This window comes from Diadema setosum, chromosome 11, assembly GCF_964275005.1.
Source record: "Diadema setosum chromosome 11, eeDiaSeto1, whole genome shotgun sequence".
Classification (NCBI taxonomy): domain Eukaryota; kingdom Metazoa; phylum Echinodermata; class Echinoidea; order Diadematoida; family Diadematidae; genus Diadema; species Diadema setosum.
Window position 1 is genome coordinate 17,237,062 of NC_092695.1, and position 27,732 is coordinate 17,264,793.

The 27,732-nt window shown below is 39.2% G+C and overlaps 1 protein-coding gene across 1 annotated transcript; it reads left to right on the plus strand.

The window, feature by feature from the left end:
- Positions 1-20,143: 20,143 nt before the first annotated feature.
- On the plus strand, positions 20,144-25,901 carry LOC140235189 (GS homeobox 1-like). Its single transcript, XM_072315224.1, has 2 exons — positions 20,144-20,663; positions 25,501-25,901. Exons 1-2 carry the CDS (start codon positions 20,144-20,146, stop codon positions 25,899-25,901), a joined length of 921 nt encoding a protein of 306 aa, XP_072171325.1.
- The last annotated feature ends 1,831 nt before the right edge of the window (positions 25,902-27,732 follow it).

The window sequence follows — 27,732 nt, forward strand, 5'->3', positions numbered from 1 at the left end:
TCTCCTCCTCTTCCTCCTCATCCGCCACCTCCTCCTCCGCCTCCTCCACCACTATATACCTCCTCCTCCTCCTCCTCCTCCATCACTTCCCCTTCCTTCTCTTCCATTCCCTCTTCAACCATCGCCGTCTCTTTCTCCACGTACTCTTCTTCGATTCATAATTCACAATTTTCGCTCAATTTGTGCGATCACCCCATTGAATATCCAATCATCGTAGATATCAATATCACGACTTTGCTGTTTGACCTCAACACACTCTGGCTTTTGCTAAGTTTCTAGAATCACTTTTTACATGGTTTCTCCCCGCCATCAACTCCCCCCCCCCCCCCCCCACACACACACATACGCACACGCACACACACACACACCACTACCACCACCACCACCACCATCACCACCACCTTTTCATTTCCCGGTAATTCCCCCTTCGAGTGGTAAGCTGGACAAGCATTGAACACAGAGTTAACATAGTCGGTAGGATAATTTCTTTCTCTTTGTGTCACGTTCGTCGCGGACTATTTACTCTCAATCATATCATGACAGTTGCGCACTGATTGCTTTCCATATATCCCTCGCTCTTCCCTTTTTTTCAATCGAAAGATTCCCTTTTCTCCTCTCGATAAACACACATCCTCAACCTCAACAAAAGACGCAAACGAACGATAAATCCCTCAATTTTCCAAAGGTTTAACCTCTAGTCCATCCACGTCTCCCTCGCACGTACATAACTGTAAAATGTCTGATTGAGATGTACTCTGCATGCCGTCCAATTATTACTGTGTTAACCGATTCAGGGACTTTCTGGGACTTTCATGGAAACACAAAAGAAACAAAAATAACAATAGATTGATCGAGTCTCACGGGAGGAAACTTGCCAAATGCAAGAATTCTACTGTTCTAAAATATTAGAATCTCATTAAGTGTAAGTGATAACAAAGAAACTAGCTATGAGGCTATGCGAAACACGCCAGCTTTTTAAATAGTTTTTGTTTTCTGCAGAAAGCAACCGCAGGATCTTCGTTTGCCCTTGATTATGTTCAATCACTCACAAATAGACACTCTTTAGCGTGTTTTGATATGCAAAGAAAAGAAGCGAAAGAAAAACTGATTAGATTCAACTCAGTTGACTTCAAGTATTACAGACATTATGCCCATCACAATTACGAACAGTGACCTGTAAATATATTACGTGTTAAAGATATGACACATCATCATTTTTATCTTTCCAATCGCATACATCAGATGATGCTGAAATTGATGTGGCTTGTAACTGAAAGGTGTAGAAGTTTGTTGAAGATGATTTGGACATGACAGGAATTAACTTTATGACACTCATGTTAAACTTTGAAGTTAGGTTTCAGATTTTGCTTATTTTCCAACTCCCTGTTCTCAAAATACATGTGTGTGTAGATGTCTGTGTGTGCCAATCTCCGCACAGCAACAGACAATGGATGGGAAATCCACACTTTGGAAGCTCTGATATTATGCATTTCTCGTCCAGATCTAAAGTAGACGAACGCTTTCTCATCATTACGTCACGAGTAATTTTCCTGTCACTGCTAGTCTTTATTCATCCTCTGTTAAAAATCACATAACAGCACATGTAAACCAATGCCCTTAAGATGTTTTCAGCGGATTTGAAGCAACCAAAGTGCTGAGACGTAATTTCAATAAATCAAATAACAATGTTGTTGATGATTATGATGATGATGATGACGATGATGAAGACCATAATGATGATCGTGAATTCGTTCCGTGTAAGACAGAAGAAGAAATTTTTATTTGAATTAAAAATCTAGAGTATGCTCACAAGACGTAAATATGATCATGGATTTTATCTCGGCTTGAGACTAGCAGTGGCCTGAGTATCTCATGACAAAGAGATTTGTTTATTCATGATTAGCACCCACAACATTATTTACACCAACACTAAGATTTCTTAAATACAGCGAGTTGAAAATGAACAGAATCTAAATTTTTACTTAGAAAATACACATGAATTTCATAAAGCTGATTCATATGCCATGTTCAATTACCAACTTCAACAAACACGATCACTATTCAGCTGCAGGTATTCGTTTATTTTTTATTGATTTTTGTTCCATTTCAACAAAGACTATACCGTGTACAAAACATATGCAAAAACAAGTAATATACATTCTCTATATACGTATATCGAAATATGAAATAAACACAAATTGTGAAGCCTAGATGCATGCCATTTACTGAATAATGTTGACAATGTTGAAAATGGAGGGAAGCTACAAAGCAGAGCTTGTAAAATCAATTCCCCTCAAAACAGTCAAATTATCAATTGATTGTAACCCACACCAATTTCAGTATTATCTGATTAATACATTTTGAGTTATTAAAGATCAAAAGTGCACCATGTGTAACCTCATCTAGTATCTAGCACATGTACTATAAATCTGAGAATTGCACCTGATAGGGGCACCATTCCCAGAGCGGTCCTCTTTTTACGCGCACTTTTATTTCAATTCAATTTAATTCAATTTAATAGTTTATTTATTTCCATCATCAAAAACAAAAGAAGAGAAAAAAAAAAGAAAAGAAAAGAAAAGATGCTTGAACATGAAACTGTTTCTAGTCCTGTACAAAATTAAAGCAGTAACAGTTATAAGTCGCCAAACACATCTATACCCCATTCCCAGCAAAGTCAGTGGGATTCGTCAGATAGAGGATTAATCCCTGTTAACAACGTTTTAAGAGAGAGAAAAAGGATTGGGTATCTGTTAATTACTCGGTGAAAAGATAAGCTAATTCAATTATTTAGATCGAATTTGGGTTACAGAACTCTAAAACACGGCAAAACAAACATCACCTCTCCATCAATAAAGCGTCATGCACTAATCTAAACACGTATAATCGTAACAAAATTTAAGTAGTTTTTGACGGCTGGTTAGTTCAGATGACTGTGTCATTGCTGTATCAAGACATCACTGAAAGACGACCCACCGCGACCCAACAAAGATCGAACTATTCAAATTTGAATAACGTCGTTTGTTTCCCTCTTGAAACTGGGAATGAAGATTTCCTCATCATCGTTTACATTGTTATCTCTGATCATAAGAAATAGAATCCTATTAGGGAGTCCCAGATTCTGCCCATTAAATGGCTTAACAAGATAATGAGAATATCCCTTTATTTGGAGACAGTTTCTTGATGGAACCATTGGTGAGCGCCGATGTGAGCTGTATCTACAGACGTGTGCAGGCCGTGATGCGAACAGACAGTTTCTGATCTTAATTTCAATAAGAAGTGAGCAGATTGCGATAATAGGCTTAGTGTCTCATTTCACTCAAGATCCAGCCGCTCCGACCTGCTTTCTTTAATTACCTCTTAAGCCATCATTATCTCGTGCTCCCCAATATTTGGCATTTAATCCTCATTCCACATTGTAATCATTGACCAGAGGTCCTGAGAACCACACACGCATGTATTTGAAAATCTCTCAAAGACGATTCTACTGAGAATTATATCCATAATGATTGTGGTGACGAATCTTTGAGGGGAGAGAAATCAGAGCCGAGCAAAATAAACAAAGAAGAAGCAAATGATAAAGAAAACAGAGAGATATGGACGATGTTGATCATCAAGGCAGTACTTTAGCTGAGATCGCGGGACATGAACAGTGTTGCATGTAAAGAAAGTTACAAAAGCAAAGAATAACATAGAAATAGCAGGAAAAGATGAAAGCAAGAGGGGAAGAGAATGGAGTATTAGAGGGAGTGAGTGAGAGGAAAGGTGGACCTGTGCGCTAAATAAATAGCCATTATTATTATTATTATCATTATCATTATTACTATTATTGTTATTATTACTATTATTGTTGTTGTTGTTGTTCTTGTTGTTCTTGTTGTTTTTAATGATGTGTGATGATTTATGACAATGATGATACTGACTCTGACTACGATGACTCTGACTCTGATGCTGACTACGATGATGACGTGTGAACTCATCATGTTACTGACCAGAGAGATGGGAGCGCTCTACGGTTGCAGTTCATTATTTCGAAGGTTCGTAATTTCGAATATGAACTGAGATCGTTATTCCGAAAATGAGGTAGGGTTTGTTTTCCGAAGGTTCTTTAATCCGAAAATAGAGAGAGAGAAAAAAGGGTTCCTTATGCCAAAGGTTCATCAATCCGAAAACGAAATAAGGTTCGTATAATTCTGAAGGTTTTTTCCATTTTCGGATTAATGAATCTTTGTACAACGACTAACCCGAGCTGTACATCATTTTGGGCGGGGATGATGGATTAGAAAGGTAGAAATAGAAATGTTATACAGCAACAAGCAATATAAAGGCAAACACAAACGAAAAAGAAAGAAAGAAGAGGAAGTGAAAGATTAAGAACAAACATATAAGATAGGCAGATGAGATAAAGTTCTTGGCTGGTGATGGTAATATAATGTTGGTGTAAATGCTTATGCTGCTGCTGCTGCTGCTGTTGATGCTGCTGCTAATTATGATGAAGATGATGGCTATAAATCTGGCGATGTTGATGATAATAATTGACAACTACACTGATAATGACTACCGTGATACTCTTGACAATAATGATGGTGATTATGAAGACACACACAAAAAAAGGATATGGATCTCCTATGATGATAACGAAATGTCCTGTTGTAGAATTTCAGGGTAACGGATCGCGAACTTGAAGTGTGAAAAATAAAACGTGAGCGTCAATCTGGAAATAGGACAGGGAAAGGAAAATAGGCCAAATCATCGACTAAAAGAGGACGGCCGCTGCATGGCTGATGAATGAAGAGGAAGGAGAATAAAAAAGGGGATAAATGGTGGGGGGGGGGGAAGAAGAGGAGAGGCGATTTACATCGAAATATCTGCATCAGGAAACATTTATATGAGTTCAACTTCAACTCATGAGATATGAGACTTTGAGCCAGACTTTGAACTCAGATATGAGACTTTCAGCCAGTAGTTCATTGAAGCATTTTCCAAAATGTAAAGCAATTAACAGATTAGTATTGACTAAAAAAAAAAAAATAAAAAAAAACCGAGTTCCGAATGCGCCTTGTTCACCAGTGCCCTCACCTGGCACGAGTTCTCCCGAGCTCATAGAGGATGAGTTACGACGAGCGGTGGCCGAATACCCCACGCGATCAAACTCGCGAGCGACTACAAACCGCTTCCGTCGGGGTGGCCGAGCTCGCAAATCAAGACGCCGCCCGACGTCTCCGCCAGAGTGTGACCAACCATACGACACAACTGCAAAGACTCGACCCCCACTCGGTGACCCTCGACCTCGATTCGGTGACCCTTGTCGCATTAGAAAGCCTCTTGGCGAAACGATGAAGCGGTAGAGATTTATTGGTGGTGATGACTGCAATACAAGGGAGAAAAACTATATTACACCAGAGAAAAGCTCGAACCGGCATTCCATTTGGTACAGATTTATTCATTCAAATCTAGTTGTGGTAAACTATCCTGATGGGCCAACGTGTTGTAGAAATCATACATACCACTTGCTACCCTCAAAGGTTTGTGAAGACTTTTTGATAACGCTAAAAGTATTTCAACAAAGAGAGGTAGGAGCGTCTTCATCGTAATGATTATTTCCACTTTCCCATGCTTACTCAAGTCGAATTTTATCAACCAGAATCGAGATCAAATGTACATCCAACAAGAAAACAAAAAAGTACATGTCCATCTCTGCACGATAGAATCACTAGTAAGTCCGACACTCTCAAATGTTGGATCTCGAAGATCTCTGCACGGGTTTCTGCTGTCAATATATAAAGTAATGAAAAAAATGAAAAGAAAGGAGTTAATCAGTCAATCAGTGAGATATGTTTCAAGCAAAAAGTCGAAGATGATATTTTCAAAGAGGTACTACGCAGTACCTCCTTGGTGTCTTGTTAGGGAGCTGTTTGGCGCCTACATGCTAATACGCATGTTGACCGACTGACCATGCAAGAGTAACAAAATAATAGCTATCTGCCTGGCGAAGCTTCCGAACCACTGAAAAAAAAAAAGAGTAGCAAATCGTCCTGATAGAAAACTCCTCCCTTTCATCAACAACAATAACAACAACAACAACAACAAATGATAGTAAATGAGGAAAACGGAAAAGACAAAAAGTCCAATTATAAATAGTTGACAGCACGAGGTAGCATCATGTCCGATGGCATCACTTTGGCTTTGCACTGTTCTCGTTCTCTGCCCCGATGAGACGCCATCTCTCAACGGAGTCAAGGTCCCCTTCCACGGCGCACGCGAGAGATAAATCTTCGCAAAGAATCATGATGAGAAGCAGCGCTGAAGATAAGCTATTTGGCCTGCACAAAAGCGAGATGGACTCAACTGCCTGGATTGATACATCAGGTCCCGCACTTTACCGTTCGCGTGGCTCTCCATAGCTTGGCCTCTAACTACACGGATTACAAAGAACATGACCCATTTCTGTCCCTCAACAGCTTTTGTTTGCTTGCTTGCTTGGTAGTTTGTCTGTCCGTTTGATGCTGGTATATTTGTTTGTTTGCTTCTTCTTTTCTATTGTTACAGCTTCCAATCAGGATTTTTGACTCATAAGCACTCTACTCAACCTCAGCTCCTGGTAGCTTTTAATAGCTAAAGCTAAATAATCAAAATAATAGCTTAATAGCTAAAGCTCAAATAAAGAAATGATGAGTATTTTTTTTTTATATAAAAAGTTGTGTTTCATTATTTGGCAATTTTTTTATTGAATTTCAAGTTTCTACCCATGCCTAGGCGACCTTTCCTGAAAACTGAATCGTAGACCACTCGTTTTTGTTTCTCTTCCTTTCTTTGTTATCCTATCTTTAGTTGTTTTCCTGCCTGTTCCGTTCCTACTTTCGCTCTTGTCCTTGCCAAAGTCCTTTCTTTCTGTTTGTTTCGCCTGACGTCATGATTTAAAAAAATTTCATACATGGAGTCCTTTTTGACGGATCTTGAGATTCCCTCATCTCCTAAAGTAATTCACAAAATTTACAAGCTATATTTCTCTTGTGAATTCCTCTTTTCCATTTAGAGTTACAAAATAAAATTGTATTGCTTACTTGTTTATTTATCTAAAAGCAAAACATGTATCCATGTTTTGTTGAAACTTATGTGATTCAAAGTTCCTTAAAATATTATGTACTCGTGTAAGTGTCATGTATATTGCTTTTTATTACTTTATGTGGAAATAAACGCTTGAACTGAATTGAATTGAATAGCTAAAGCGTGCGCATTCCCTCTGTGAAGGGGCAAAACCTTCACAGCGGGCGTTTATAAAATACGTTCCAAACTCATCTCGTCTAAAAGAATGATTTTATTTCCCCCAAATCATTTTCAATTCAATTCATTTTTTTTATTTCCAATATCACATTTGTGTTTTCGATGCCATTTCAAGGAAAACAAACGAACAATGTATACAATATAAACATACATGCAGTGTATGAAACTATTTGTTCGAAACAATTGTATTATTGGAAAAGAGTATTGGAAAAGAGAGGTCCACGTAAAAGACAAGCTTGTAGAGATGTGGGCCTCTCAATAAATTGAAATTACAATAGAAAAAAAATAAACAAAACATGCGACCTTTGTCTTAACGGTCCTGTTTACCTTTTGGAGCAGTGATTTAAACAATGTTTAAGATATCACATTTGATGCATATGTGTGGTCAGTTGTATCACAAAACATCTTACCATATAAAGATTTCGCAATAAAGCCTAAAATATAAGGAGATACCACTGTTTTTCTCAATAAACCATAACTGTAGACGGTTTAGTCTGGAAATATTTTATTATAACTGTTGTTCACATTTTGTATATTTAACATTACTTAACATCAATTATACTGAATCAAATTTTTACATTGGTTGTTTCTATCCCTAACTCACATTTTAGAACTATTCTAAGGCACTAATGCTGGGTTTTTGTTTCATCTGCAAATGGTAAATTATGACTTTAATCCTAGAAAGACGAGCATGAGGTAAAAAGTTTTAGATTCCCCAGAGGGTGAGTCACGAGGGACGACTTATCTTGATATTTCCTTGATACATTTTGTAGTAAAATCATAACCTCCGTTTCTTACATTTTGTTAGCATTTTATGATATTTCATCAGTCAACAGAGTAAAGTTGAGTTTTCATTTAAACTTTTTTATCAACAGATTCCATTACTCGTGTGGATACCCATGAGGAATAGACATTGGATGAAATTAGAAAAGCCTTATATGTTACCAGGTAACATATCTTACTTGTTATTGGCTAATTGTGACAAAAGCATCATTTCACCCGCAAACAACAGTTTCTATAACAATCCAACTAATCTATTTTCTCTACTTGATGTTACCATTCTGTCATCTTACACAATTTGGGTTTTTCAAAATGGGTGGTATCACACGCACACGCACACACACACACACACACACACACACACATAACACACACACGCAGATACACACGCTCATGCGCACAAACAAACCAGCAAATGGAAACATATTCCAGTAATGCTTGCTCATGAAAATGCATCTCTTTTTCAAAAATCTTCTTCTTCCTCGTGTAAATTCCACTGGAGAATGTAAATCACCAATGCAGTCAACGTCGGTTTAAATCAATGTGCTCATTCCTGTCTTCGGGACATTTCGCATTGTTTCACTTGAATTTGTTTCGTTTCGTTTTATTTCATTCTTATACTTCATTTAACTACATTGTATAATTTCGTTACAATTCTATGTCATTTTGTTTCGTCTCATTTCATTTTGTGTCACTTAATGCGATTTTATTGTTTTTGGTTTCAACTTTTCTTCACTTTATCAGTTAGTCCTTAACAGATATCATGAAGTTAGCGGGGGTGGAAGCTATAATTTAGTTTCTCTATTCTTTGATTGAATCCATTCCAATGTTGTGTGTGTGTGTGTGAAGTGGTGTGAACCAAGTAAAAGCTTTGTGTTGTATACATTTACCTGTAGCTCCTTCGAGAATGGGAGAAATCAAATAAAACTAGACCATAACACAAAAAAGTGAAAAACGAAAAGGAACAACAAGGTAGACGGCAACGGTTACAGTAACTAGTGGTAAATAATTTCTAAATCTGAGGTAGAAATTTAGGACTTTGAACGTGAAATTCTCACGACACACAGAATTTGTCTCAAATTTACGGATATGAAGGACATACGGTTAAATCTATACTAGTACAAAGGCAAAATTACTCATATAAATCCGAGGTAAAACATTGAAATTAGCATACCAATTTTATTCTGTCTTTTCAGGGTATGATACCGAGAGCATAATAGGCCTACACGTCTATACGGTGCGATATAACTTTTTACACATCATGGCTGTGGTATTTTTCAATCTCCAATCTAATAACAAAGGGCAGATATGATGGGTGATCAAACCGACACGTTTGAGTAGGGTAAAGGAAGATGGAGAAGTGATGATAAATGGATATTCTAGAACAAGAAGGGGAACTGTGGTCAGCTTTCCAAATATTTCAACAGCTGAAAGAGGATAGTGGGTGTTCTTTTACTGTTTGTCCGTCTCTTATACGTCTTCGATCCAGACAGTTTGAACGTGTAAAAAGCGGGGCACGTAAAAGCCAGAAAGTCGTTGACTCCAACAGATCTACGGACAGTGGCTGGATTCCAAGCATTGCTCGAGCGGCAGGCTCGCCTCGGCGCGCCGGCCGGGAGACGGGATTTCTCACGACGCAAGATTTAGCCTGGAATAATAATGACGTCTAGAAAAATCCGGCGAGACTTGTGAGCATTAAACGATTCTCGAACGAGTTAACGTCCACGTAATAGCGGCGGGTCTGTCAGCCCGTCGTGTTATGGTCGTGTCAAAACAACTTAAGTCACCTGATAAGTGATTTGGTGGAAGGTTTGGACAGGCAATTTTGAGGAGGGATGCAGTTTGGCCCGTAATGCCCGAAACACGCCAGAGGGCTACTTGCTTCGATTCTCCGTTTCGACATTGTCTTGTTCATTCCTGTTTTCTTCTCATGGTTTCCTTCAGCAATTCCTGTGTTTTTCCACATCTGCCCCTTTTATCTGTAATCCGTTTTGAATAGAATGAATGACCTTTTTTTCTCTCCCTCCCTTCTTTCTCTCTATTTCTTTCCTTCTCTCTCCTTGTCGCATAATTTCTTAAGTACATCCTTTGTTCTCGCTTCCTGGCATCTCATGCTCTGCTCAGTGATCCAGGATGATTATGTTCCCGATCCGTTCCCGATCCGTTCCCGATCCTTTCCCAATCCTACCCAATTGGAGCAATCTAACAACTTAGGAATGGCATTCATGGAAAAATTTGTCAAGTTTTAAGACTTTCAATTAAAGACTTTTTCTCAAGGACACAATCTTATTTTTGCGGAAAGTGAAATGCTTGTCAGTGTTCTGAGAGGATGTTCCCTGCTGGAAAGAACACAGTGTCCCACAGTGTGAGAAACACAGTGTGAAATCTCTTCACACTGTTAAATTCGAGCGTTTAACAGTGTGAACACAATCTGAGTCATAAATTCACAGTGTGAGACAAAGCATTACTATGTGAACGCTCTGTCAAAACCACACCACAGTGTGAAATCATCTTCACACGGTTAAATTCGAGTGTTTTCACATAGTCGACTATGTGAAGACACTGTGAACACACTGTGGGACACTGTTCTCTCCACTAGAGGGTTACGTTTGTAAAATATAGCGAGAGTGCTGAAATCTGCATCAGTTACAACTCCTCCAAGCTAAGCAACTCTATGTGGAGTGAAAATCTCTGATTTGATTCATATCGCTTCTACAGTACTGCCATTAATATAGTCACGCCGTGAAGGGCCATGATGAAAACAAACCAAATCAAATCAAACTTGAAATCACATGCATGCCAGAGTGTGTATCATGACATCTTCTTCTGCCAGAATCTTTGAAGGTCTTTATTAAATTTTGGTCTGTTGAAGAACATAAAATTTCAGAGTCATTCCTTAATCCGTTAGCCAGTCTCGGGGAATTTTACGGGACAAACTATCATCTTTACATCCCTGAATGAACACCTCTGAATTCCACTACGAATCCTTTATTTGAGAAAGACTAGATGAAATTGCTGCGATAAGTTACTAGATCTGCTCAAATTCAAACAGATATTTTAAATTGCCAATATGAGAAACAGGACTTTTATATTATTTGATACGTCGTAAATTCAAGATTTAGTTGTATTTCTTTTAGCAACTAGAAGGCTGTTAAAAAAATCTGCAGCCGAAACGAACAATGATCTAATTATGAATAACAAAAAGCGCAATTCAGAGATTTTTTTCTTCCTAAGCTTATGAATCACTAACATCAATGGTTTAAAAAAATGTGTATAGCACCAAACTACAGGAATGTGGTTTCCCGGAACTGATGGGTCAAAGTTTGATTTTCGATGGTAGCAGTCATCATTGAGCGTTCTTGACTGAAATTATCTGGTTCATTTTAGCGAAGTTTGCTGTAACCTTAGCTTTGCATTCCGACGAAGAATTCTTTGGTCCAGATGATGACGTCAGAGTGGTGATTAAAACACAAGCGCAAGTTACCAGGTCCTTGCAAATCCTTTGACTAGAAACTTTGTCGAAATGTCCGCTCGAGATGGTTACTGAATGCTCTTTACTTATCGTCTTTCCTCTAAGGCTGCTTTCCATCTCTATTGCTGTCTTTCTCTAATAAATTCTCCCTCCCCCACTTTCTCTCTCTACCAAAATCTGTTACAATTATTTCCTCGTTATCATGATCTCAAGAACCACAGAAAATCGGACCTTGATCGAGCACATCTAAAAATTGACAGAGGGGAAAAGGGAGAGGGAAAAGGGGGGAATGGGGGTAGAGATAAGAAGGGAGGCAGGGAGGCAGGGAATAATATATTTTAACATGAAAAGAGAAAAGGAAAGGATTGAGAAAGGGACACACTCACAAAAAAGTATGATTTACGCTGAGACAGGTGCTGTGGTTGACCGGTTTGTTAACATCACGAGACCGTCTCGTTCATCTTGATTCTTCGATCTGAATTCGATCTCGGACTAAGCCTCTCCGCCACACGCCAGCCCAATTTACGAACAATTTAAAACGCATTAAATCGTGGTAAAGAATGGAGAACCAGAAATAGACCCCCATGAACTTGACAAAAGGTCATCTCTTTCATTCCTCCTGCTCTCTCCTTTCCACCTCTCCCCTCCCCCTCCTCCTCTCCCCGCTCCCCTCCTTCCTTTTCTCTTTTTTCATTATGCTTTCTATGTGCAACTCGGCTCCTTCGAGATGTAGACTGGGCCAGATAAGGAGAAGGGTGGGGCAATACGTGGAGAGAAAGGCAGAGCCACTGAGTAAAAGGTGTTCAGATGTGAGGTGAAGGTGGAGGGGTGGGGATGGGGTCAGCCTGGCCTGGCGTGCGGAGAGGAGCACTACTAGGCTATCGGGCCGCTCACGTAAGGACGGCCTAATTCTTACTCGCTGTTCCGATTTGTGTTTGTACTAGTATTTGTCCTGATATTCAGCCCCGGGCAAACGGTAACAAAAGCATGATGAAGAAGAAGAAAAAAAAATAGATCTCATTTTGGGAAAGAGAACTCTCTAGCCCTCACATAAACCCTGTGGGGAGAGAAAGGATAATACATATTATGACAATTGAGAATGAATTGTCCGCACATTTGGTGCAAATTTTGAACACTTTTTTCTGTCCATGGTTAGAGGGGTTTATTTAGTCTTGAGGGTGGGCAGAAGTCGCCTTCAAAGTCTCACCATTCACTAAAGGCCGCGAGCTCAACCTCTCGCGCACGTTTGTCCGATGCACACTGAATAAATGCACGCCTCAACCAGCCGGCATCAAACGAATTTCCACAATTGAACAAAAGCAGGTTTACTTCTATTTTCTTTTCGCTTTTTTCCTCTCCTGTTGTCCTTGTTTTTTTCTTTTTCCCCTCCTTCTTTCCCTCCAGAAGTGCATGGGTTGATGCGACGGGTGAGCGCACTTTGCTGAGCAGGGAGCATGTTATGAAAGCAGCATAGGCGGAGAAGTCAAGGAGATGACATTGCTCTTTTTTTCCTCCTCTTTCTTTCTTTCCTGCAGAAATGATTTTATCATACACAAATACGGCTGCCAGTAAACAAATACAGGCACTATCGCATCCATGCTATAGATGCTAGTCAAAATTCTCTTCAGTTTCTCTGTCCTCCTCTCTTTTTCTTTCCAACTGTCATTGTATACAATTACACGAATAGGCCAGCCGCAGAAAGAAAAAAATAATAATACTGGGGGAGAAACGTCGACCATTGTATTCAAATAGTAGAGGATAGTGCGGAGCGTGCAGGCTTGATGTTGGAAAAGGCAGCACGGTGTCCGAGCTAATGTCCCGGCCGACCAGTGGGGCGGCGGGAGTGGGCACGAGTAGGCATATCACCCGAGTCCATTTAATAGACCACCAAATTTCGCCCTCTAAAATATCCCCCAAATTGTTGCTTTTCACCAAACCCTTCATGATTTAAATAATTTGAGCAAATCGTGACCAGTAAGCCCCTATATCATGTATATAGGGCTACTTGGCATTATCTATTTTTCATTTTTGTTTTGATTCGACAGTGTTGTTTCAATTATTTTTCAAGGATTTATCCAACATTTCTTGTAATGATGAACAGGAGATGTTTTTTCTTGATGTCTCCTCCCCCGTCTCTTTCTCTCTCTCTTAAAGGGTTGTATGTTCCACTGGCTCTGGATGCAGATCTTTCAACTGATGGTATAAAAGATAATTTTCAGAAATTAGATATTTCAGTTTTGAAAAATATTGATGACTCTTCTTGATCTAAAAACACACACACACAGACAAAAAGAATGTAATCTATCTGCTATGTAGCTTTGAAAGCTGAAAAATAGTAATGAACAAAACGAACTCCAAATCAACTACGAGCTGTCAAAGCTAGGGCACGCTGTTTGTAGTTTGTCCTTTCTATCTCTTCCTTGCTTTTCTTGACGATTCCTTTTGTCATTTTTTGGTGTCATTTTAAGCTAAACTACCTTCAATTCTGTGCCATATGACCATGACATCTGACAATAAAACATACCTTCATTATATTTTTTTTTCTCTGTCTCTTCATCCACACACAACCCCTATTTCGAAACGACAGGTCTGAGATGTGGTGTAACTATTATATACGTACTTTCCTATCATTCACCTTCAGGAATCTAACCTAACTGCAGGTCAGTCTTTTCAAATCCTGTCAAGAAATAGAATACGTCGAAGGCTTTATCTAGTTGGAAATGAGCGTCTGGCCCACAGGTTGCATTAACGTGCCGTACTGTTTTAATGGTGTGTTACCAATGGAGAAAAAAAAAATGTATTTTTTTTTCGCAATCATTCTTCTATTTGAATTACAGTCTTCTTGTCTTTTTTATACTCAGTCAGTCAGGGGTTGATTTCTCTGAAGTTGTCAATCAAATCTCTAGTCCCTGGCAGCAACATTGTGATTTTTATCGTTTATCTCTTTTTTTATTATTATTCTCCGCCCATAATTTGCTCTTGGGCCGTGGAAAATTGCGTGTAGGGCCTACATCATTCTTATTCAATGTGCAGCGATGACTTACGAGTGCAGCGACGATTTTCCTCAGGATATAATCTTTCAGATCTCGGATATATTCTTGTCATGCTTAGCTCTGCCGGCCCAATTAATGTCTCTCACCGAGTGTTGCTAATGACTGTAGGGCAGAAGGAGATAAGTGTATCGTTCGCCCGTATTTCCAGTGTGTGTGCGTGTATAGTGAGATGGACCATTACACTTGGGGGTGTTTCATAAAGAAATTATTTGTAATCGTGACAAATCGTGCCTGTGACAGAGTTTCGTTGTTATCAGTGACAAGTTGTCACTCGTGACAAATTTCCGTTTCATAACACTTGTGACAACTTGAGATTTGTCGCTGAAACTCTGATTTGTCGTTGAAATGACCATTTGTCGCTGCGACAAGTGCTTTATGGTTTGAACCCTCCTTTCTATGAGGAGAAGTGAAGAAAGTTTTTTTCCCCCTCTTCACAAACTGTGACTCCCTCACCCAAGCTCTGTTCTTGGGATGTATAGAAAGCTGTTGTGGAGGGTAGGCCATGGTACACAACATTGGCTGAGCAGCCGGTTTCTCTGGGCTTCAAAACCAGGGATGTCTGAAAAGCAGAACACCTCTTTCAACTCTGATAATATGAGTTCAGCGACGAACAGAAAAATGAATCCGAATTAAAGCAATGAAATGAAACTTTAAAAAGAGCAAAACTGAGGAATGAATGAGATGTTCTCACAATCTATCAAATTTCGACTAAACATCGCTTATGGCTTTGCAAAGATAGCTCAATATATTGCAACTGATTGACAAATTGCCCTACATCGACGTAAATAAGCACTGAATTGATCAGTGTTTTAGTAGTAGTCATGATAAAAAAAAATCATGGGCGTATACTCGAGCAGGATTCGAACCTACGACCTCCTGATCACCGGACAGGCGTCTTCTCCACTAGACCACCGAGCTTTCGCCCGACAGCAAGTGTAGCATGCAGTGGGTACTGCGTAATTATTCAAATTCATGAATTTCATGAATTTGAATAGCTCAGTATAGTAAGAATAATCTATTTTTGTATGTAATATATGATTATGTTTGTGTGTGTGTGTGTGTGCTTGAACGTATGCATTTATATATATTTTCTTTGCTCTCTTCTCTCTTCCTCCCCAACCATAATGAATTGTAACTCTTTTTTCAAAACTTTAATACTTCTATTAACTTTCATGTGGGGATAATGCTTTAAGAAGCTCTAAACCCTCATTTTCAAAGAATCACAAGTTCGCCACAAGGAAAGGGCAGAATTAATACAATTTTTCGTTTCTATCAGTATGTTACAATCCAAGTATAAGTGTGGCAAGCATGTGTAAATGTATGCCGATCGAAAAGTATAAGTTCTCACAGCGTCTTTCCCTTCTAGCAAGACAGCTACAACATAACAATCACTTAACTTCGCAAAATCCGACTGTACGCTCCTCTGCGACACCTCTGGAAAATTGAAAAGAAGAGTCAGCGGCTTCGGTCTCCTGTGGTGATTGCAAAATAAATCATATTCACGGTATTACCAGTATACATCGATCGAGAAGAATTCCTTAAAAGAAGCCCCTCTTCAGCTTATGATGATTTAAATATTAAAAAAAAATTGTGCTATAGAAAACAAAGCCAAATAATCACCGAAAGTTCCATTGCAATATTGTGAGACGAAATGAAACAATTTCATGAAATTTTATAGTTGTACATGACACAAACGGTGAAAATGACAATATTATATTCAAATTTGTGCCCTGATTTATCAAGTCCACATTATTCCTTTGTGTAAGCAAGTGCGACTTGAATGTTTCATGACTGTACAATCTGATTGTAACGAAAGTTTCACTGTTCTATTGTATTAGTCAATTAATTGATCAATTAATCATATCTATCAAAGAAAAAAAACTCGCGATGACGGGGAGCTTCCCTTAATGTTGGAGCGTATACCACAAAAACACCAAAGTGTAAGATTTCTTTAATTTGTTTTATTGAATATTTTTCCATTTTATTACTATTTAAAGGGGTGGGGTGGGAAATGTATTTGACACTGTTGATCTGTGTTCAAGCCAACAAAGAAGAGTTGAATTTATATCATAATTCCCTTAATTTTTTATCTTGATTTATCAGATTTGCTGATGCTCTTCCCTACTGAAATTTAAATTTCTCCCTCACACAGAATGCTCTCTAACTAGATATGAATAGCTATCTTTATTGTCCTATTCTTCGTCAAGATACGGTTCATTTCAACGCAACGGGGCATAACCAAATAGACCTGTATCGACCTTGTGCACGATATGGTTAAAAAAAAAAGAAGAAGAGAGAGAGAGACAAGAGAGGGAGAAGAGAGGGAATAGGAGAGCGAGAAGAAAAAAAAAAATAGCCCGAGTACTAATACACGGAATCATATAATTAACAATTAACTGCAGATTGATTGATGATAAAATTTATGGTACCGGTGAAGGGTAGGACGTGAAGTACATGATCAATTAGCCGTAAATCCTTTGACCGTCACCGCTACCCCACCCGTTTGTATCTGTCGACAAGTGTCTGTCGCTTAAAGGCTGCGTGCGCGGTATCCTCTGGGCTACCGTCAGCGGACTGATGAACGAGAGCAGTTCGGCGTGAAGTGCAGGTGAGATCTTTGATTTGACGTTTTCGGGTCATGGTTAAACAGGACTATTTGCATAATCACCAGCGAATCTCTTTCAGGTCGGGTCGAATTGTCTCAATTCGCTCTCGGCTCGTCCTACGTCGTTGCTCCCGTCGTCTGCGGTTTTTCGTCCCTTCTATTCGAGCGCACTTTCCATGACGTCCCACGGACCCCAGGCCGTGTGTCCGCAACGCTTCGGCGCTCCTCTCGGGCGTGGAAAAGCTTACAAGAAGCAGGGGCTGAGCGCGTCGTAGGGGGGATAGCAGGCCAAACGCGTGCACGTTCGTTCTGGTTCCGTCTTTTCCCCATTTTCCTCTTTTTCCCGATTAACTGCTGAATGTACCAGCTATTTCCTAACCGAATTGGTCTTCAATTGCATATTTCACTGAGCGACTGGGCGTAAAATTCGTGCCCAATCGACTCCGTATTTTTATTTCATTACAGAAATCAATAAAGTGACCTGTGGAAGTGGTTAGGGAGACAAGTGGATGAGCCAATGATTCTGAAACGGAAGTTCGAGTATGGAAAGGGCATAACTGACATTTCCCTTAAAAAGTACGAGTTGCACATCCCCATTTGAAATCGAAGAGTTTGACGGTGCTATATTCAAAGATTATATATACTTATATAAATATATAAAATACAAAGATTACATATATTATGTATACATATATAATGTATATGAATAGGCATATGCATATTGTATAGGCATATATGTATATATATATATATATATATATATATATACATGTATATAATATATGAGCGCATCGCTGCAGTATGCAGATCATTCGTGATCATGATGAAATTGACATCAATAACATTAATGATGAATCTGATTTCGATGATGATTCATGATAACAAGTTCAATAATATTGATATCAAATGTAATAGTAATGATAATGATAAAATGTGATGATAACCGTAAAAACAATGATAACGAAAATGACAAGATAGTAATGTTCTGGCTAAGGGTGAATGTGACAGTTATTTTGGTGACATTTGCAATATTCTATATACATGAGTCTATAAAATGATAGTGAAGTTACTGTACAGAAATCATCATTATTGTCGCTTTGTTAGACTTGTCAAGGATACAAGTTAAAATAAAAACTGAATTGACCTGAAAACGTAATGATAATAGGGCCAAATTTAGACAACTAATATAGAGCTGTAAAATTTTGATAGGTAGTGAAAATAAAAGTGGTTATATTGACAATTTGATGATTCAGCATTTCGAATTTTGCTTCAAACGCGTTATCTTTGTTTCATCCAGACGCTTTATAACGGTCATGAATATGAAATTGTTTAACAATGATTTGCTTATCATTTTCTTCTTTTATTACATTTTGTTTGTATTGGTTCATGCTACGAACGAACAGCTACTACCAAGTGTAAAAGTGGCAATTTGGGTTGCTTGCATATATCATTTTGCTTGTGTTTGTAATGAAATATAAGAATGAATGAAATGGATTAAAAAAAAGCTTAAAAGAAATAAACCAATCGATTAGAGTCGAAAATTAGTGATGTATATTGTTTTTTAAAACCAAAATCAATTTTGCAAGTATCTGACATATTTTCTCTTCCCCACTGCAGTGCCATTGTCTTTATATCACCCGTCCTTTTTTGTTCCTTTTTTTTTTCAAAGGGACGTGCCACTTGTTGCTTTTCTTTACCTTCAGTTTCCTCTTTTTCTCCCGTAGTCTAAACGTGAGGAAGGGAGGGAGAAGAACTAGACAAACATATCACACCACAAAATCTGACATCAAACTGTGTGACTGTCTGTTTCGGCTAATTCAAGGTGTTCATTGACCCTGGGGCCAATCGGAGGGAAGCCGAACAAAAGTGGGCGTGGCCAAAAAAAAAAAAAAATCCAAAGGTCGAAGGAAAGGTAGAGAGACCATTTTGAAGAGAAGAGAGAGAGGGGGGGGGGGAAGAGAGGAGAAGGTAGGAGAAAAGGCGAGAGATGAAAGAGAGTAAAATAACAGAGAAATAAGGCGGTAGGGGAGGAGGAGGAGAGAGGGGAGAGGTGGCTTCAAGTACACACCTCCTTCAACCACGTAACCCCTCTGCCTTGACTCCACGCGAGCGAGATTGGCCAAGTGAGATAGCCGGGCTGGCAGGGCTGGCTCGCGTGTCAGCCACGCGCTTGCTTTTCGCTGAGCCAATCACCACTGATAGCCCTGGTGACATCACAGCACGGTTAGTGTAGACCAAACAAAACTGAGTACAATGTCACACGGTATCCAAACTCAAAGGACAAGAGGAAAACAAAAAAGAATGTGGGTAGAGGGGTGAAAAGCGCCGAATCACCGGCAGAAGAGGCGAGAAGTACAGGTATTAGAAGGGGGTAGGTTATTGGTGGGTATAACTGGCAGGAAACCACGTTGAGCGGGCATAACGCGGGTGTTGATTCGCGCGCTCACACCGATACACAGACTTGCAGCCAATGCTTAGCAAGTGCTCAACGATAGTCATCAAACTGGGTATCACTACCGATCGCGGTCATTGCAGCGAAATTTCGACCGAGCCAGATGTAGCTTTACCCCTCGGACATTAATTTGTCGTCTGGAAGAGGAACCAAGTGCAATAAATTGTTCATGTCACGTGCTTAAGTCTCCGTTTAGGTTTCCAAAAAGATACATTTAGAGGTTGTTTTCATTTGGTCTTACTGAAGTTTTGCCAAAAATAGGGCTAAAGACTTCAATGCGAATTTTCAGTTCATTTTCCGAGTGTTTATTTTGTTTTGCTTCATTTCTTGTGGCCAGAAAGCGAACTGTAGATATGTTGTGAAAACGCCTGTAAGGAAGAAAGGACACTGGGATTACGTGCAATACTGGTCGATTTTACCGCAAAGTTATTTTTGTTCCCAATCTGATCAGGGGGATTATTCTTTCTCATCTCCTCGGACTAGCCTGATTTGTCACCATGTCACGTTCGTTCTATGTTGACTCTCTGATCCTCAACCGCACCCCGCCTCTGTCTCAAACGAACGGCAGCGAGCATCCCCGACCACCGGTTGCTATCCACCACCCGGCCCGGCAGTCCCCCGACACCAAGTCCAGCAGCCTCTCTTGCTTCAGACCTCACACTGACTCTTTATCCTCCTGTCCGCTCTGTGTGCGCGACCATGTCGCCGCCGCACACCCCTGCCACACCCGGCTACCTCCCCTCTCCGCCAACTCTCTACCGACACTGTTTAAGTCGCCGCTTCCCCTTCCGGGACCACACCCTACCTCGGGGCACCCCCACCACCACCACCACCACCATCACCACCACTCCAGCGCCACCCGTTCGTTCTTGGAGGCGTACCAGGAGGCTCATCTGAGGCAGGGATCTCTTCCCCTCTCACCGGCACGCCTCTCCCCTCACCACACACCTGTGTCATCACACCATGAACCCTTCAGACCTGCATCTGACCCGAGAAGAATCCATTTTTTACCTGTTGGTGAGTTCTGGAAGATTTCTCGATCTTCTAATTCGATAAAGATGTACATTATTGGGATTGTAAAGATATTGAGGTTAACGTAAGTAATTCCTCTGCATGGCAACAAGTTTGAAGAATAACCAGTGTTTGTGGTTTAGTTCTTTCCAGTATCCTGAGAAAAATTTGAGGAGCTTTGTTGTTGTTGTTTTTTTCAAAATGATGAAAAAAAAAACTTGATATGATTGATTAGGGTCATCTAACACTGAAGAAGAAACTGATGAGATACCATGCCTCCGAATTCGGTCAAGAGTGGGTTTAAGGTTGACCCGGGTTACGAAATCATCCTCTCGCAAGCATTAAGTAGCAAACATGACTGTTATCTCGGAAATAATGAGAAGAATGCAAACAATGGCCAACCAACAGTATAGAAAGCGATGCGGTGAAGAAAGCTAAGGAAAACACTTTTGCATGGTTCCTCGTGACTGAGCAGTGGGCATCAGAAATATTAACGCATTTATGAGGTTTTTATATCTATTAAGAGTCTATATTTCATGAATTATCTCATTTAATCAATGTAATCAAAATGGCTCTAGCACTGGAAGAGTCAATGCGAGTTGACGCGCACTATTCCTGATTCCTTCTACTGGTAAACTGAAACAAAGAAAATCAATCTCCATAATTTGACTATCTAAATGATCACAAGTGAGTTCGATAGTTCGTCGTCAATTGGCGAGCTGTCTGTAATTGGTAATCTCAAAACGTTTATAGAACCAAAAACAGAGAATAATGTCGACAAAGAGCTTCCAACGCGGAGTTTAAATGTCAACAAAGTTATCAAAAATAAGAGGGATGCAAAAATTACAAGCTGGAATCAAACGGAGTGACCTAAAAAGCATCAGCTTCGCGCATTTTGTTGTAGAATTAAAACACTCCTCTTTTATATTCTCAGAACAAGAACGGCTTTGCCTTTTCAGGTCTAAATGTCCGTTTTCAATCTACCATAATTATATAGGAAAGTGATGAGAATTATATGTAGTGTTCAAGTTTGGCGGTTTCCGCTTCAAGGTTGGTGGCAAATTCGAGAGCACAGCTTTGCCTTGGGCGTGAGCTGGTCCCCTGGGCTGTCAATGCAAGCAGAGGCGGTCATGGGTAACCAGTCGTATGAGATATTCGTATCATTCCGTACTGAGACACGATAGGAAAGAAGTGAGCTCACTCTATGCGCCCGATGGAGCAGGCGGGTGGGGGCGAGGAAGACATTTCTGAGCTAAAATGAAAATGAAAAAAAGATTAGAGAAGGCAAGATAATAAGTTAATTAAGAACAAAAAGAAAAGAAAAAAAAAGACGGAAAAATATACAAACAAGATAGCCACATAGCATACATATAACCATGAATTATTGTGAAAGTTTGCCACATTAGTGGTTTGGTTTGTTAGTGACGATGACATTTTGTTTGCTCAAGTGCGTGTGTTTATCACTTGATTCCTTTACAAACAAAATTATTTTTGAAGCGGATCAGAGATAAGCTTCCCGTGTAAGCTTTGCAGCTTTCAACGTTATTGCTGATTATAAGCTTTAACAGGGTATGTGTATCATATAAATGCTTAGTTCTTTATGTCCTTCCACGTCGAGGTTGATAAACATGTATTTTGGGAGTTTGGGGAAGAAAAGCGTAAAAAAAATCAAAGAGAATGGACGGATACCTTAGATTTTGATTACGCGAAGTTATTTGTCTATCTCTCAACCCTGTGAACTTGGTCGGAAACAGAAAGACAGGAAATGACCACGGTAAGACCTTTACCTATTCATGTCGTCAAACAAAAGAAAACAAAAACATGACCGATAATTTAAGGTTTTCCTAATGTTGGGGAAAGGGTGAAGAAAAGTGATAATCACCAATTCTAGAGAATTGGTCAAAGGGAAAGAGAGAAAGCAAAATAAAAAAAGAAAAATAATAATTTCTGACTATCACGCATGGGGCAGGGATGCGAAGGGAGGGAAGATAACGATGGTGATAGATAAACCAGGAAAACCAGATCCCCGAGATAAAGCTACTCCACTTTCCCCTGTTGTGGGTGAAAGTCTGCCACCAACGTCCGAAAATGGACCACTCCCAACTTTCTCCGTCAAAAGACTCCAGAGCCAATGAGCGTCGAGAATCAGAAAGTATTTACATAATTCATAGGGCGAGGATGTGCAGGACACTCTTGAGTGGGTTTTTTTTTTTCTGAGTGGACACCGAAACAGCGCTCCGCACGTCGTCTTTTATCCGTTTTCGTTGTTCCTCTTTCCTGGCAGGTTGTGTCTGAATTAGTTGCAAATCCGACAAGGAAGAATTTGTCGAAGTGATTTTTGTCATTATCATAATATTAATCTCAGGTTTGAGAGAGCCCAAAAAGAAGAGGAGAGAGGTACAATCGTCGCACGAGTGGGGAAGAAGCACAATACCCAGCCAGATTCTATGCGAGTTCCTCCTCGCTTCACCACCTTAGCGCTATCAAATTTTCCGGCTGGGCAACTTTGATGTATTCATATAAGTCGATAATTTTCAGCGAACTTACTCAAGGGCGGGTGAAGTTTAGGACGATCCGCCTTGAATGGTTTCACGCCCGCTCGGAGAAGCTTGAGCGACATTTCTGAAAGATGTCAAAGTCGCGCTCTTTGTTGGGAATCGCATGATCCAAATCCAAATCAAGCCGCACAAAACTGATAGTTGTTTATTTTCTTTTTCCTCTACCAAATGTAAACGATCGCGACGGACAGGAGCAGGCATTTTGATGAGAGGAGTGGGTGCATTTTTAGCGCAGAAAGGCCATGGACTTGTGGGCAAACTAGATACTTATAATCAGGGGCCTTATTCGGACAAGAATAAACTGGTTTAAACATTCTCCTTGAGACACTCCGTTTTTCTTTAGTCTCATTGCCACTACTGGTTCCCCATTTCCAAAAACTTTTGTACACACGTCACACTAAAAGAAGACTGTCATGTATAATGGCAAGCACTTTGACCATTCTCTACGTTTTCACATACTATGTTGAAAGATTTTTTTTTTTAAGGATTTTTTTTTAATGATCATGAGAGGTATTAATGAATGTCAATTTTTTGTATTATTTATGGAATGATAATAACAAATGCTTTGTGAAAACTGTTCTCGTTCTGTCCAAACACACCAGGGTTGACCTTCCTGACTGCGCAGTGAATTATGACAATCACGAAATTAAAATATTATTTCACACACATAAAAGTATACTACCTTTTTAAATGTTGCAAAATGTAAATATCTTAAGTTTTCTAACAACGGATTTCGGTACTTTCTAAATGTAATGCAAAATCAAAATATTGCTCATGAAAGCACCATTGAGTTTGTTAGTATTATACTTCAAGCTGTACCATGAGGCCGCCAGCCCAGTCAAGCCATGCTAATGCTGACTGTCTCCTGCTTCCTTGTTGAATCAAATATACCGCCTTTTATGATTTGTACAACCATATTATAGATTTTAAAATAACTAGGCTGTACTGTTACGTGAGCTTATGATTTTCTTTTGCTTCTTTGTAATCTAATTACTCAATATTCAATTCTTTACGATATGAATTTACGTTGTTTTGACTTGAGATGCAGAATAGATACAAATTACTTTTGCCTCAACGCCTTAATTTCATTTCATCTCATTTTATTTCATGTCCAACAATACAAAACATTTACATACACGTAGTAGAACATGTACCTAGAATCACCACAATCTTTTATCATGTGATGTAATTTTCTGTTTGTATTATGTTTAATTGCGAAATAAATGAATGAATAGATAGATAGATAGATAAATAGATAGATAAATAGATAAATAAATAAATAAATAAATAAATAAATAAATAATGAGTAATAATAATAATGGTAATAATGATAATAATAATAATAATAATAATAATAATAATAACAAAAATCAGTACAACGTTGCAACAAAGAAAAATACTGTGAATTGACAATAAATACTGTGGCCTTTCCAATCGCCGGTAGTTGATCATGACGTAAAAAAAAAACACGCAAACCAACTTTAGCACCGTTAGGAAGAGCAACCTTTTATAATATTGTCCCTAAGCTTGCTTCAGTTTCTTATCAAGTCAATAGAAAGCAGGGAGATGGAAAAACTTTACACTACTATTCACCCCTTGCTCGGAATTACATTCTCCGCGCATCAGTATCAACCATCATTTTTGCTATCCTAGGTGGCATGAGTTTGCGAGTACATTGTACAAGTGTTTCTCCACTATAGAGACACGTCTTGTTGCTCGTGGCCCTTCCCTCCTTTTTTCCTTTTGTTTTTCGCTCTGGCAACTAACACCAGAAAAGAATTGAATCTTAAGATTTTCTTTTTCTTCTTTTGGAGAGATTAGTTAAAGAAGTTGGTCACGAATGAAAAAAAAAAAAATAGGTTTGTTTTCTTTTATTTTTCTTTTATACAGCAGCTTGGAAAAAAAAGATTTCAGTGTTCTTGTCAACCCACAAATGAGACAACCTATGATATTTCTCTTTACTTGCTGTTGCAATGACACTCACAATCATTACCATGTCAGTCGCAACTGTTAACAAGCTTTGTGAAGAAGAAAAAAATGACTTGCGTGCAAAAAAATCCATCTAAGCTACTTTACTGTATCATGAGATACAAATATCACAATATTATTACCCTTACGCTGCATGTAGTATGGAAAAGCTGGTGACCCTTACGTAGTTCTTTTCGATCTTGTTGTCTCACGGTTTTCCCTATCGTATAGTGAAATCATGAGTGAACTAGTTCAGTGAATAATATATTCGTCCCATCCATTTCGTAACGTTGATAACTGTTTGAAATTTCCTCCAGGCTCGGACAGGACACCCGATGATCAGATCCGCGAGAGCAGCAAGAGGATCCGGACAGCGTTCACCAGTACGCAGCTCCTCGAGCTCGAGCGCGAGTTCGCTTCCAATATGTACCTCTCGCGATTGCGCCGCATCGAGATCGCCACCTACCTCAACCTGTCGGAGAAGCAGGTAAAGATTTGGTTCCAGAATCGGCGGGTCAAGTACAAGAAAGAGGGCAAAGGTCACCCGGGGTCACCCCAATCTCACGACTGCCAGTGCCATCATCAGGTGACGTCTTCGCGTAGCAACGGCCATGGGCGACATCACTCCTCGTCGACGTCCATCGTTGAGACTTCAACGACGATGTCGCAGAGCGACGAGGAAGGGAAGCTGTCGTCCGAGGAAACGACAGACAATTGATCGAAATTCGCCCGGTCGCCTCGTTCTTTTGACAATGTTTAAAACCTGCGGCACGACCTCAACCCGTTCAGTGAAATCATGCGGCGAGTCACGCGAAATGTTTAGTTACACTACATTGACTGTCCTGTGAGTTACTTTTTTTTTTTTACTTTGCAAAGGCAACACACAGACTCAAAGACAAGAACAAACAGACAAAAACATTCACAGATATATTGGGCAATCGCTTTCGGTGACTTGAACATTTCTAGTCGACGATGCTGATGATGACAACATGCATGATAAGGAGGGAAAAATGATGATATTTTGTGAGTCAAATCGCGGCTCCGTCGCAGATTGTCAAGTTATATTCCAACACCAGCAGGTACTGCCTCATTTAATACTCTGTGTTCAGTGTGCTAGATAATGCATGCCGGGGGAAAAAGGACAAGGAAGGACGAACACTCTTCATCCAGCAATACTTCAGTTTGTGTTTAATTCATTCCATGATTGCCATCTCATTGCCTATGTTTGAAACTGGAATAAAGCTTTATATTTTGATATTGGATAGTACACTGTGGTTGTCGATGAAGAAACTATACATCATTCATGTTCATTTGTATTTTATCACTCATAATAAACTGAAAATCAACGATCGTTATAATCACATCTGATGATGAGATATCTCAGCGGTGTCTTGAAATGTAATGGTACTGAAACAAAAAGCGCTGCCTACTATTACCATAATTGGCCTACTTAATACGATAAACTTATTCGAAATGTGTTTAATGTTTGTTGTTATGTTAATGTTGTCAGATTAAGCAGTATTGTGCTTGTCACAATTTCTCTTCCACTTACATGCAGTGTTCTTGAACTGACCAACCTTGAAGAAGTAGTTATCCACTTTGAATGAAACGGAGAAAGACAAAAAAGAATAAACGGATCGATGGTGATTTGGAAGAGGTTGGAAAAGAGCTAGGTAAATCATAACCATTGAGAAAAATTCTGTAAGGGTGCCACTAACGTTATCTGGGTAACTCTAGAGTCATATCAATGTAAATCTGACCGTGATCTACTTTTGAAATCATGCCTTATTTGCTTTATCCACAAAATACCTATTAATTCATTTTGTTTCCCGAGCAAAATTCTTGTCTCAATTTTCCCCTTCTCGGAGTACATCAAAGACAGATTTCCCCCAAACTTCTATCCATAGTTGATTTCATTTCATTCGTTCACAGCAGTGAATTAACTATTGGTTTTATTTGCGTCAACAAACTCATTAGCAGTTTTGTGACAAAGAAACACACTTTAAAAGGAAAGTTTATTACTTGCACTGCATATTCCTTCGATTAATTTACAATGAAACGAATAAAAATGTGAAAAAAATACATGTACCGTTTTCAATGAAGTAGTTGTACAAATGCAGAGGATCACAGTGAAATAATACTATGAATTTTGATAACAAATATGATCATTACAATTCATAGTAAAGAGAATATTGTAGAGACATACGCTTCATCAATTCTTGATCCTTCTGCTCATTTTGAGGGGTTGCATTACAATTGATTTTGTACCGTTTCCTGTACCCAGACGATAACTAAAAAAACTCTATTCCTTAACGACAACATGCAATCCTATATACTTACAGTTTATCATTATATGGACGACAGAATCTGATGTCACCGTTCTCTTGGTGCGCTTTGAATATTTTGAATGTTTTTTTGAAATGACGCGTACATTGCTCTGCACCACTTTACATTCCAATTTCTCGTAACTGATGGCTAAAATTTGTATCAAAGTTGACTGATATCACGAACTTTGAAATAATATATCACACTGACTTTGAAAGAAGATT